Consider the following 13,928-nt stretch of genomic DNA (forward strand, 5'->3'; position numbering starts at 1 on the left):
ATTTGAAACATATAAAAACCAAGAGAACAATGAACATTTACATCAACAGTTTGTATTCTGACCAGCACTTGAGTTAACAACATCAGTTCAGTTATAAAATGAATAATAAAACAAAATCACAATACATATTCCGTAAACCTGATTTATGTGCTACCAGGCACACCACGAAAAGGAAAATTAATACATATTGCACTTCAGAACAGCTTCCCTTGCTTGAAAGGTGTGTGTGTACGTGTTTTTGTGTGTACTTGTGTGTGTTTATCCCCGCAATCACACACACATCTCATTGTTTGCAAGAAAGTCTTATTTCTTCAAAAAGTAGTATTTTTCACACACACGCACGCACGCACGCACACCACACACACCACACACACACACACACACACAGCTGACGCCCTCGTAAAAGAGAAATTGGTAATTTTAAGACCTTGTTTTTTAGATGTTGAGTTGATAGCTTGTGTCAATGTACCCCCATTTTAAGACCTGATTTTCTCAGATTTGTGGAGGTGAAAAGGGGGTTCCCCTGTAAACTCAAGAACGCTGCACAAACACAGATTACTTAAGATCCTTATTTACTTGGCTCCTGAAGCGTGAGCCAGATCCAACAAGTTGGCCACACCAACAGAGGGCAGGAGAAAGTTCTGGATGAAAGAGAAAGGACTGGTGGTGTACTCAGCCGCCTGTTGGTGCGTGGCTTCCATACCCCCAGCTCCTGCTGGTTGATAGTAGTCCTGGCGCTGAGCCGACACGTCCGTCACAGTGGTGGTGGAGGCGTTACTGGTGGGGATGTTGGCCGAGTAGGGCACCATGGTGGAGAGGCTGGGCAGCTGGCTGTAGTCTATGGCCGGGTGGGAGAGGTGGGGGAAGGGGTGGGGATGGGAGGGGATGGGAGCAGGTTCAGCCCCTGTGGTGGCCGCGATGAGGGTTTGCTGGGGGTCGTGGTGCAGGTTGTGGTGGTGGTGGTGGTGGTGGAGCGTGGCGCTGACCATGGCGTAGCTCTGCTCCATGGTGAGGTGGGGGTGGGGAGGGTGGGAGAGAGGGTGGAGGATGTTGGCCTGGCCCACCACCCCTCCTCCGCTAGCTGCTGCCGCCATGCTGGAGTAACTGTCCACCCCCTCCAAGCCCACCTGCTGGTCTTGGGACGCCATCCCCCCCATCCCTACCTGTGGTAACACCTGTACCCCTTCCCTCTCCATCCTCCCTCCACCATCACCGCCCTCTCCTTCCTCCCCTCCCACCACCACCGCGGCTGCCGCTGCCTCCTGTTCCTTCTGCATGCAGTCTGCTTTCACCTTTCTGGTCTTCACCAACATCTTCTTGGCTGGCGGAGCGGTGACAGCCTGCTTGACTGACTGGTTCAAATCCAGCACCTGTAACACAATAAGATTGATCTTCATTCTTCTTTGTGTTGTGGCATGGTGCACAGACACATGTAGAATCAAACCATCAACATGAAGAAAACTACGTTTGATGTTTTTATAACAAAAACGGTGGTGTAGTCATTCTCATATTCTTATATATATACATGTATATACACATTCCCAGCCATGAGTACATGCACACACAAACACAGGGCTTACATAAAAAAAAAGTGAACAACCTGAAAGGCCAGGGTACACGGCGGCGCCCCCCAGAAGCTGAGGCTTTTTTTTTATTATCTTGTAGGGACAAAGAACAAAGTTTTACTTTAAGAAACCGGATTTTCCGGTTTAAAAAGTTTTCAAAAACCAGATTTTCGGCGAGAACCGGAAAGGTGTTAGCCCTGCAAACATACGCACACACACACACACACACACATATACTCACTCACTAGCTAACATGGATGCGCACACGCTGCTGATACTCTCTCTCTCTCTTCCACACAACCACACCCAATGCCTGTGTGTGCAATTATCAATCACATGTCAATTACCTCAACTCTGCGGATAGGAGGAAGAGCATCGTCACTTCCATGAACGAGTCGCATGTGACGTCGCAAGTTGTATAAGCGGTTGAAAGCTGCACCACACCAACAGCCGTGTTCGCGTGTGCGAGAGTGGGTCTTGGAGTGGCGACCCAGTGCGTTGCGAGCTTTGAACGTCATTGGACAGTCAGGACACTGGAACAATCAATACTACATTGCAGGAGGCAAGAAAGAAAGAAAGAAAGACAGAAAGAGAGAGAGAAAGAAAGAAATAAAGAATGTCAGAAAGAAGAATTGACAACCGTCATGACCTTTCTTCCAAGAGTCTAACCTCAGTTCCATCATATATATATATCTATATATATATACGACTTGTGTCTGTCTGTCTGTGTGTGTGTGTGTGTGTGTGTTCGCGATGCACGGCCAAAGTTCTCGATGGATCTGCTTAAAATTTGGTGGGCATATTCAGAATCAGGTAGACCCCGGAAACAACCTGGTCGATGAGAATTTTCAACACATGCTCTCAGCGCGCAGCGCTGAACCGATTTTGGTTTTTCTGTTCATCTTCCCAGATCCATTCCCAGTAACTCTTCCTTATCTTCTCCAGTGTTTTGCGTTTATCTCCCTTCCTTCGTGTGGCGTCAATCCATATTCCTGTTACTATTTTTAGAAGGTCACTGTCCACAACGCTTTCATCCCGGCGAAGCCGGATATTCCCGTTACTATTTTTAGAAGGTCACTGTCCACAACGCTTTCATCCCGGCAAAGCCGGATATTGCTCTACTTCTTCCCGGCTTCGCTTCGGCTCTACTTCTTCCCGGCGAAGCCGGTACCTGGCGAAGCGGGTAATCATCTAGTATGTATATATATATATTGGAAGTTTGTGAATTGATTTCTTATTGTATGTCTAAAGTTTATACAGTAATGTGCGTGTAATACTTCAAAGCAAGGTGGCAAAATAAACAAACAAGTAAGCTCACTGGCAGTTGGTTTCATTCAGTAACTGGACAGATATATATCCAAAAGTAAAACAAAACTTTACGACATTTACGACATTAAAAAGCTCACGCCTAAAGTGACAAGCCAGTATAGCGCAGTAGCATACAGCACGCCACAGGAGAGCGCACTTTTCTTTATTCTTTTTATTTTTTCTGTAAAAACCAATGACCTTAAAGCGGCGCTCAGCGTTGTGCTTGTAGCTGTGATGCATCTCGAGCGTCTTCTTGGCGTGGAAGGCAGCCCCACACAGCTCACAGATGAAGTTACGCTGTGTAGAGAAGTGGCGCGCTGCATGGCGACGCAGGTTGTCGCGCTCGCTGCAGTGAAAGTTGCAGTACTGACAGCTGTAGGGCTTCTTGTGCTCGTGCTGCCTCAGGTGACGCTGCAGCGCTTGACGCCTGGAACAAGAAGAAAACAAGTCGCGTGAAGCAAAATTAACCTTCGCCAGACTGCGCCTTTGACTACACACGGAAGATGGCGTGGGTCCGTGTAGACCCATGATTCTCAAATAGGCAAAAACGTGCATATACCCCTTCACCGACCGTGTGGGTCCACTTGGACCCATGACTCTCAAAGAAGCAAAACTCATGTTGACCCCTTCACAGACGGTGTGGACCCACATCTTTTTTTCAGTGACATTGGTATTGCATTACAATGGCGGTGTTTCTGTCCGACAATTCTGTCCAGTAGTATAACATTTTGCTACTACATGTATTCTCAAATCAAAAGTACCTCCATTGTCAACATGTGGAGAAAGACTGGCCTGCTGACCCAACATACAGACTGATACAGACGAACAAACTAACAGGCAGGCAGACAGGCAGGCAGACAGGCAAGCAAGCAGTCAGACAGATCGGCAGATGGACAAAGTTAACGACACTGAGCCAATCTTTGGCTGGAGTTAGTTAAACAAAGAGGAAAGATGCAAAACATCATGGAAAAAAACTTGCAAAATAAAATGATTCGCCCCATGATTGAAGACTGTAGGATATAAATAACTCTTGGAAAAAGAAGCAATTAGCATAACCGATATCCACAGCTATGTCCCAACAGTTTTAAAAGACAACATTCTTTATAGATTGAAAGGATCAGATGTAAGTACCTGAAGTAAGCCTTCCCGCATTCACTGCAGAGATGCTGGTTTTCACGAGATTTCCCTGTTCGTCGACAATGTCCAAGTGTTTGCCGGTGTTTGGTCAGAGCTTTTGAAGTGCGGAAACTCATATAGCATTGATTGCAGTGCAGTGACTTCTCTCCTGAAAACAAAACCAAACAATTAAAAAAAAAACACCCATAAACATGCCTATGAAATCCACAGGCATGTAATTGTAAAGCTCAACTTGGAAGAAAACAAAACAAACAATGAAGCAAATCTGCCACTGCCCCCCACCCAAAAACTTAGGACATGACATTGACAAAATCTTGATTTATATATATATATATCATCAATAACCAAACCCCAACTTATTTGGATACAGTGGAACGTTTAAGACCTCCAAAAATCTGATAAAATCAGGTCTTAAAAAGGAGGGAATCAACTGGGGGTAAATTTGCAGAGGTTAGGCCCCCCCCCCCAAAAATAGGTCTGTTTACGGTAACCCGACCGACCCTATTTTTTTCGCGCGACCCTAGACTTTTTTTTGGCATTTGGGGAAAAAAAATAAAAATAAAAAAAATAAATTAAAAAAATCTTGGTTTTTTTGCAAAATAACGTAAAAATATGGTTTTTTGGAAAAGAAAAAAAAGAAAAAATCCCGACCTACCGACCCTATTTTTTTGGCCTATGTTACCGTAAACAGACCTTTTTTTGGGGGGGGGCCTTATGAACAGAAAGTCTTAGAAAACAAGATCTTAAAAGGGAGGTACTGTAGTCTTGAAGGGGTTCCCTAAGGAGAATAAAATATATACCAAATACCAAAATCAAGAGATGTTCCACTGATAATTGGATAACACTAACAGGAAACATCTTATACTCCAAAAATGTAATCTATTTCCCATCATACCCCCTGCTCTCAGTCTGAGCCATCAAGGTGTGACTTACAATGTAACATCCATGAAACAGTAGAGATAGATCTACTTCAAAGTAAAAATGAACATTTAAGAAAGATCTATGAAAAAGGAAAACAAAATGCACCTGTTGGAAGATAACTATGATGTTCCAGACCTTTGGTATACTCGAACGGCTTCTGTCCATCTTGTGTTCGTGACCTCATGACCTTGCCCTTGACCCTGGCACTACGAGTCCTGCATTGGTGCTTTGACAAAGCCTCTGCAGACAGGAAGGTTTTCTGGCACTTCTCGCAAGTGTGGCCTGCATGGGTTTGAATGTGTTTGGCAAAACTCTGCTGACAGCGAAATGTCTCGCCACACTGCTGACATGTCTTTCTCTTCTTTTTTTGGTGTTGAGTCATGTGAGAAGCGTATTGCACAAAGTCGTTGAGAATGGCTCCACACTTACGACAGACAAACCTCCCACAGGCATGCTGCCGGTAGTGTAAGAACAAGGACAGCTTCTTGTCCAACTGAAGACCACAGAACCTGCATGTGAACTTCACATCTTGGGGCATCTCCACTCCGTGGTCCCCCTCAAAATGACTTTTCAGCTTGACCTTTGAGGAGAAGAACTTTCCACACTCGTGACACATGTAGACCTCTCTGCTGACATTCGCCGACTCTTTCCAGTGTTGACCGCCACACAGATGGTGTAGGAGAGCGACGTGGTTCACCTGTCTCTGCCTGCAGAAACGGCAACTCAGAGGGCTCGAGCCGTGAGACAGAAGGTGGGCCTTGACGGAGCGATGGTGGGTCAAGTTTTCCCCACAGCCTCTGCACACGAACACGCGCCAGCGACTCGTCACAGTCTGTTGATGAAGCTGATACAGCTGCTGCTGCTGGAGCATGCTAGCGTGCATGAGAGATTGGGTGAGTTCCTGAGATCTGTGAAAGGCTTCGTGCGGTTCGAACATTGGTCTCCTAAACTGGAAGGGGCTGCAGCCAGCACCCACGGGTGCTCCGAGGACTGCGCCCTCAAAAATGGTCCCAGTGTACTGTGAAGCTGGAATTCCGTTGTGGCACTGACGGTTCGCTGCTGTGGACATGTCTAGCACGGCGTCAGTGAAGTGTGGGTGTGTGGCCGCACCGTTGACTCCCTGCATGACGGTGTGGGAGTAGTGAGCTGCACTGTAGCTCACCGTCTCCGGCATGGACATGGCAAGCACAGCTCCGGCATACTGTGACGTCGTGCATACTGTCACATCCTGTGCTGTGGGTATCATGGCCCCGGTGTACTGGGCGTGAGGGTGCGAAGGGTTACAGTTCTGAACATCTTGACCCATGGACATGTCGATCACCCCTCCTGCATACTGTGATGTTTCTCCTGTGGAGTCAATAACGCTTCCAGCATACTGTGTGGCATCTCCAGCAGTGTCTATCACATTGCCTGCGTACTGAGACGGATCTCCGCTGGAGTCGATGACACCTCCGGCAAACTGAGAAGGACCTCCAGAGGAATCGATCACACCTCCGGCATACTGCGCATGGTCACCGCTTGCGTCAATGACACGTCCTGTGAACTGGGAAGCCTCTGCTGCAGAGTCCATCTGAGACGCTGACATAATCTGCTGCGCCTCGTACTGGGAAAGGTGACAGCTGCCTTTCATTTCTTGGGAACCACCAGGCAAGATCTGACCCCTGTAGTGTGAGTGAGACATCTCACAGCTGTTGTTGTCATGAGACGTAGAAGCTTCAAGGATTTGGTCTTGGTACTGAGACTGTGCTGCGGAGGTGGGGCAGATGCTTCCCTCAGAGGTTGCCACAGACATGCTTAGCATCTTGCCTGCGAATTTACCGCCATGCTGTGTCATGTGACTGCCTCCCGCCCTGGAAACCGTGTCAGCACTTGTGTGCTGCAAGGCTGGATTGAAATCGTAGGTGCTGGGGTCAAAATCAGCCAGCTCCTGTAAATCATCGTCAAAATTGTCTTTGTTCTCATGCTTAGGGTTCCCACTTTGTTGAGGGAGAGTGGTGGCTCCTCTTTGTACATCTGCGTCCTGGGCATTTGCTGTATCTGCAGCGTAGTAGCTTTCTGCTGATATTTTCCTGTCAGAGTTCTTGCTACCACTAAATCCACCAGATGCACTTCTGTTGGCCGCTTTCTTTTTGGTTTTAACTGACTGCCTTTTCTTTTTCTGTGCCTCTTTTTTCCTGCCCTTTTCATCTTTCTGTGCATTCTCCTTGTTGGATGAAGTAGCATCTGATCCACATAGACTGGCTGAAACCACGTCGGCATCACCCACAAAGTTGAGCAGTTTGTTGACAGACGACTGGAGGATGTTTAAAGCACGGCTTCTCTCCTTTGCCTCCAGACGGAGAAAAGATTCTTCCACTGCCTGCACCTGTAAACAAGCAGGGCCAGATTAAATGTGGTAGGCAAGTATGAGGATGTTAGGGTTTATGGTATTTAATGACGGGCGCTGTGGCGGGGTGGTAAGACGTTGGCCTCTTAATCGGAAGGTCGTGAGTTCGAATCCCGGCCGCGGCCACCTGGTGGGTTAAGTGTGGAGATTTTTTTCGATCTCCCAGGTCAACTTATGTGCAGACCTGCTAGTGGCTTATCCCCCTTCGTGTGCACACGCAAGCACAAGACCAAGTGCGCACGGAAAAGATCCTGTAATCCATGTCAGAGTTCGGTGGGTTATAGAAAGACGAAAATACCCAGCATGCTTCCTCCGAAAGCAGCGTATGGCTGCCTAAATGGCGGGGTAAAAACGTAAAAAATCCACTCGTGCAAAAACACGCGGAAGAATTGAAGGCATTTAATTTTTTTTATTGCTACATAATTTGATATAGGGTATTATTGATCTCTTTGTTTGCAAGAAATTCTTCTTTCTTCAAAAAGTAGTCTTTTTCACACACACACACAAGCAGTGGATGCTCACAGTCACACACACACACACACAAGCTGTGGTTGCTCACACACACACACACACACACACAAACACACACCACAGGAGCTTGTATCCAATCGCCGGTCGATCATTATTTACAGTCCACTACTACGACTGTCGTAGTAGTGGACTGTAAATAATGATCGACTGGCGATTGGATACTGTAACGTTAGTGCATGTCTGTAACAAACCTCTCACACTTGACAATGTCAACAAAGACGGTATTGGAGTTTCTCTTGACTCTGGTTTATTCCACGACACAGCGTCGCCATGCTCCTCGCATGCGCTCCCTATGCATGACGGTCACACAACGTCTTATTAGCCAAAACCAAGCCAATATCGTATCATCTCCCTTTCCTCAAACAAACGAATTTGAATAAACAAAATGAAAGAACATTGAACACTGAATTGAATAAGAAATGACTAAAACAGTAGGCATCCACCTCTTACTTAAGTATGAACAGTTACGAAATAAACATTTACTTCATTTGATTACATTCAGACTTTCGGTGCCGATTGTCCTTCAGTTGTCTCTTCACAGAGGCACAACCCCCTCCATCTCTTCAATTGTTCAAGTTTCAGAATGTAACAGACAAAGTTCACCTCCCTGTGCTTAACTTAAATACTTCCTGTTTTAATTGTTCAACTAACACAATTCTCACACTCAATCCTTTTTCCACTTCATACATCCTTCAATAAGTAAAATTCAAACATAAAAACTTAAACTCGATGATGGTTTGTCTGTTTTAAGTGGTGTACTCTTGCAGGTAGCTTGGTTTCTTGATCACCCTACCTCTGGATGTGCATGTTTGGGTGGCTGCACAGTCAGTCTGTGGTGTTTGTGTCTTTGTACATGTGGCTGCTTTGTTCTGTATATTAAGTTTGATACATGTGGACTTCTTCGGAGACTGAACATGAGTTTCTGTATTCCGAGTGTCTACTCTTGTGTTTATATCATGGGTTGGCACCTGAGTGTCTGTACTTTCTTCAGGAATGTTGAACTCATGTGTTTTTTCTGTTTGGTTTTCCTGCTCTCTGTACTGTCTATGTCTGTTGCACAGAGATTGTGATTGTCTGTCCATTTGGTCTCTGTCCATTGTGCTGTATTCAGCATCAGTGTGTACACATCTTGGTTGTACATGTACTGTGAACTTGTGTGATGCCTGTCTCAGATCTTTTCTGTTTCTCCTGTATTCTTTGCCATCAGCCGTCCTGATTTTGTATGATCTGACATCAACTTGACTGTCTACTGTTGCTTTTATCCACCGATTTGTTCTTGGAGCTTTGAACCTAACTTCCTGGCCTGGCTTTAGATCACTCAGCTCTGTGGAGCTTCTGTTGTAGTACTGTTGTTGTGTGAACTTTTTCTGTTCTAGTTTTTGTTTCACCCCTGTGCATGTTTTTGGCTTCAGCAGTGTTTTAGCTGTCGGCAACAGCGTTCTCGTTCTGCGGCCAAATAGTCTCTGTGATGGAGATGTTTGCACTTTCTCTGATGGTATGTTTCTAAGTTCCAGCAGTGCTAAGTATGCATCTGACTGATCTTCAGCACACTTTTTCATGAGATCTTTGACTGTTTTGACAGTGTTTTCAGCTTTACCATTTGACTGTGGGTAACCTGGAGAACTCGTGACATGTTCAAATCCCCACTGATTAGCAAATGTCCTGAACTCTGAACCCTGGAAAGGCGGTCCATTGTCAGAAACAAGCCGCTCTGGTATGCCATGCCTGGCAAAGTGTGCTTTCAGCTTGTAAATCACCTCCTTGCCCGTCTTCTTGTCAAGACGATCAACTTCAAAGAAGTCAGAGTAGTAGTCTACTACCACAAGATAGTCATTCCCCCTGCATTCCATGAGATCAGTAGCCACATATTGCCATGGGCGTTCTGGAATGGGATGACTGATGCTTGGTTCCTTGGGCTGCGCCTTTTGGAACGTTTGACACGGTTCACACTGTGAGAGAAACCGTTCCATGTCCTTCGCCATGTTGACCCAATACACCACCTCTCGAGCTCTCCTCAAACAACCTTGTAGGCCTGTATGACTCTTATGAAGCAACTGCATGATTCTCTGCTTCATGCCCTCAGGAACAACAATCCTTTCAGCTTTGAATACGAGGCCGTTCTGAACTGACAACTCCTCTCGGAAGGGAAAATACACCTGTAGCCTCAATGGAACACTCCTTTTGTCCTCTGGCCATCCCCCTTGTATCACTCTCTTGAGATGACACAGATTTTCATCTTCTGTTGTCATCTTCTGAAGTTCCTGCAATGTTGACTCACACACTGAAATGTATGAAGCCATCTGAATGTCTTCCACCTCTTTTTCAAGGTCTGTCTGAAAAATTGCCTCCTTTTCCACCTTGCCTTTGCCCCCACTGGACTTGTGAACCGCCCTACTGAGAGCATCAGCTAACCACATCTCTGTGCCCTTCTTGTAGACTACCGTGTAGTCAAACCTTTGAGTTCTCATCAGCATGCGTTGTAGCCGCTTCGGCGCGCTCAGCAGACTTTTCTGGTGTATCGGAATCAATGGTTTGTGGTCTGACTCGACCTCCACCTGTCGTCCAAAACAATAGCGTTCGAAACGCTCCAAACCAAACACTATCGCCAACATCTCCTTTTCAATCTGCGCATAGTGTCGTTCTGTTTCAGTCAACGCTCGTGACGCAAAATGTACCGGTTGACCATCGGTCATCAGGCAAGCACCAAGACCAAACTCTGAAGCATCACACTGAAGAGTCGTCTTCCCCTCAGAACTGAAATATCTGAGAACTGGTGGTTCAGACAGCATTGCTTTGATCTCGTCAAGTGCTTTGGTGTGGTCCTCATTCCATCTGAACAGGACGTTCTTTTTGACTAGTTCTCGCAATGGCGCGGCTTTCTCAGACAACTGCGGCGCAAACTTTTGCAGATAGCCAACCATACCCAACAGACGCTGAACATCAGCCTTGTCCTCGGGTTGTCGAAATGAGTTGATTGCATCAACTTTCTTCGGATCAACTTTCAACCCCTCTTTCGAGATCACGTGACCCAGGTACGATATCTCTGTCTTCTTCAATTCAACCTTCTGCTTGTTCAGCTTGACGTTCTTCTCACGACAACGCTGCAACAGACTTTGGACGTTTCGATCATGATCAACTGAGGCCTCTTCATCTGTATCACCCTTGCCCCAGACAATGATGTCATCATCGCCGTGTGGAAATCTAAACTCCCCGGCGGTTTCAGTCCCGCTCCCGAAAACCGTTTATCACGAGTAAGCTCCCTTTGAGCTTGCTCGGCGTTTTCTGCCATGTTTTGCAAGTTTGAATACAGTTTTAAACACTAATGAAGAAGCTGACACCATGTAACGTTAGTGCATGTCTGTAACAAACCTCTCACACTTGACAATGTCAACAAAGACGGTATTGGAGTTTCTCTTGACTCTGGTTTATTCCACGACACAGCGTCGCCATGCTCCTCGCATGCGCTCCCTATGCATGACGGTCACACAACGTCTTATTAGCCAAAACCAAGCCAATATCGTATCAGATACAAGCTCCTGTGACACACACACAGCCGCCCAGTATGCAAGGATCCAGTAAAAGAACACTTGCTTTCAGCGGTTTTAGTCTTTTAAAAGGGCTTATTTACCACTTGAAATTCTTTGTTTGGCTTTTCTTTTCCTTAATTTTGTTTTATATAACATTGCATGGCAAAAGAATGTCAGTTTTTATACTAACAGTGGCTGTGTGTGCTAGCAATAATTCCATCATCGATTAGAAGAAAAACTTGATCAAACAAACTCAAACCCCAGTGAGTGGGCGTGGCTTCCATCAAACTTTGAGCAAATAATGACAGGTCCCTGCCTGAAGCAGAAATTTCCTTTTCCAGTGGTATGAAAATAAAATCAACTGAGAATTCATCCCGCACAATTTAATGAGAGCTCATTTAACATAGGCTAGGCCTAGTCATCAAGATTCTCTGAGCCATGGCTTCTGCCTTGTAATAAAACCTTAACTGAAGCAGCAGATAGCAGACAATCGGATACCGAAGTCTGGAGCCCCCTTCAATGAGGCTATCTACGGTGAAACGCGTTTCACGACCATGTAACACCGATGCATAAACGCGTTTCCGCTTACAGAAACCACCAAAAATTGACGAAAAGAATACACGTCCTACCTTCAGGAAAAACGAAGCAAGTTTTTCCTCTCCCATTGTGTGTGAAATATTTTAATTCGTCTCATTTGCTCACAACGACCGCCATAACGCCTTTGGAGCCTCCATCAACTTCCGGTTAAGGGAGGCACCATTATCTCCGTTCAACTGACTTGGAATGGATCCTTGACAGCGCACTGGTATGAAGACAAGCCAAGCCAGCTGTGAAATCTGTCCTGAAGATTAATTTAATGTTTATGAATACGAGTTTTGACCACCGTTGTATGCGTCTTGCATGGTGTTTTTTTTCGCGTGTACTTAATTATTTGGACAGTAACTATGAAGGATATCTTCAATGAGCAATGGTTACATTGGACCGTTTCAGTTATTTGTAGGTATTGCTATAGTAATAAAGCATGTCCACATGACACCTGTATACAGAGGCATGAGAAGTATGATTAAGTGTGCACTGAAACAGGTAAATCGAAAATGCTGTTTGTGGCATTGTATCTGTATTTGAAATCCAAAACACGAGAATAACTTAAATAACCAGGTTGAATAACTTGGAAAATCCCTATCATAAGAGAACACTGTCAGTGATGGGAACATTTTTGGCTACTCAGGTGCCATCTTATAATTGACATTCTCATTCTATATTGATCTTTCTCATTTAGATTATTTTCCACAACAAAGGGAAAACTAAATCATTTTAATTTGCAGCAGATTTGCTTAATTCTGCTTTAATCTTAAAGGCCCAGTCTGCCTCAAATGGTGTACAGAACGATTTAAATCTTCTCACGAAAAAAGCAGTTCTTACCTTATGGTACACGCATGCAGTAGCATTTAACAGCATTAAATGACACAGTTCGTTTTAATGGCTATTTAGCTTGCGAAAACCACACACCAGATTGCGTGATTTATTTTACCCCTGAGCCATCGTGGACCCGTGTCACACACTTTCCTTTTTTTTAAAATTCTGTTGTCAGTTTGTGATTTCAATGCAACTAGCTGTATCTGCAATAGCACGTAATTGTGTACTCTAAATCTAAAATGCAACAAACGACTGCGAGTGACACGGACTTGTCGGTGGCGGTTGGCTTCAAAGAAGCAAGCCATATGCAGAAATTTGTCTGCTTGGGGCAACACGACCTTGTGTGACCTGCTTCCGGGGTCCCTTTTTTCAAACTTTCAAAACTTTGAGTTGTACTGATCTTGTCTTGATCAAAAAGAAATCTTTTATGATTTAAGAATGTTTGTGTTACAAGCTGTCAAATCATTATTTAGAATTTAAAAGTTAGTTCTAGCGCCAAAACGAGGCGTCCGATTGTGGTACTAGACAATCCGGCTGGCCACGCAAAAATAAATACTTTGAAAAATGCTCGCTCTTTACGTAGGGCAACTAGGACGTTCTCAAGCGATGAGTGTTTAAACGAAAGGGTGTTTGTACTGTGTGTAAAAGCCTGACAGTGTCTGTGACCAGTAACTGGTGGTTTACGTGAAGCTGAATGTGCCTTTAAGTTGAATGTTATAATTGTGCTTTTTTTCACCTTCCTTGTGTGTGTTTTGAAGTTTTCTACTGATTGATTATCTGATGTCTAAGTGGGAATACAAACCATGGCCTCTAATTAAGCAGTCCAGTAGGCTGTGTGTGGTTGCTGTGTGCATGGATATGTCTCAATTCATGAAGAGACTGAACTTTACATGTACTCCTTATCTGGGTTCGGCACCCTACCATCACCCAATACAACCAGACATTATCACTTAACACAAGTTCACGCAGACCCCAAAATAAGGCAGAACACATCCTTTAAAAAGTTGGAATTGTCACAACAGAAGTTCCCGCAGACCCCCCAAAAAGGCAGAACACATCCTTTAAAAAGTTGGAATTGTCACTCAACACAAGTTCATGCAGACCCCAAAATACGACTGAACACGGGTAAAACACATC

General features: G+C 45.1%; 1 protein-coding gene across 1 annotated transcript; it reads right to left on the reverse strand.

Annotated features, from left to right (window-relative positions):
* Positions 1–32: 32 nt before the first annotated feature.
* On the reverse strand, positions 33–12,110 carry LOC138948506 (uncharacterized). The gene is made up of 6 exons (XM_070320062.1): positions 12,005–12,110; positions 5,037–7,296; positions 4,005–4,158; positions 3,072–3,300; positions 1,913–2,098; positions 33–1,370 (listed from the first exon to the last, which is right to left on the reverse strand). The coding sequence occupies exons 1-6, from the start codon at positions 12,038–12,040 to the stop codon at positions 573–575; spliced, it is 3,663 nt and encodes a 1,220-aa protein (XP_070176163.1). The 5' UTR covers positions 12,041–12,110; the 3' UTR covers positions 33–572.
* Between the last annotated feature and the right edge of the window lie 1,818 nt (positions 12,111–13,928).

This window comes from Littorina saxatilis, linkage group LG1, assembly GCF_037325665.1.
Source record: "Littorina saxatilis isolate snail1 linkage group LG1, US_GU_Lsax_2.0, whole genome shotgun sequence".
In the NCBI taxonomy this organism is placed as follows: Eukaryota; Metazoa; Mollusca; class Gastropoda; order Littorinimorpha; family Littorinidae; genus Littorina; species Littorina saxatilis.

What these genes read in the sequence shown, in the direction of transcription:
- LOC138948506 (XM_070320062.1), bottom strand. Translation starts at nt 12,040, where the DNA reads ATGGGAGAGGAAAAACTTGCTTCGTTTTTCCTGAAG. An exon ending in ACGCTGAGCGCCGCTTTAAG is followed by an intron (nt 2,099 to 3,071) that starts GTCATTGGTTTT and finishes TGATTGTTCCAG; the next exon opens with TGTCCTGACTGTCCAATGAC. An exon ending in CTCCTATCCGCAGAGTTGAG is followed by an intron (nt 1,371 to 1,912) that starts GTAATTGACATG and finishes ATTGTGTTACAG; the next exon opens with GTGCTGGATTTGAACCAGTC.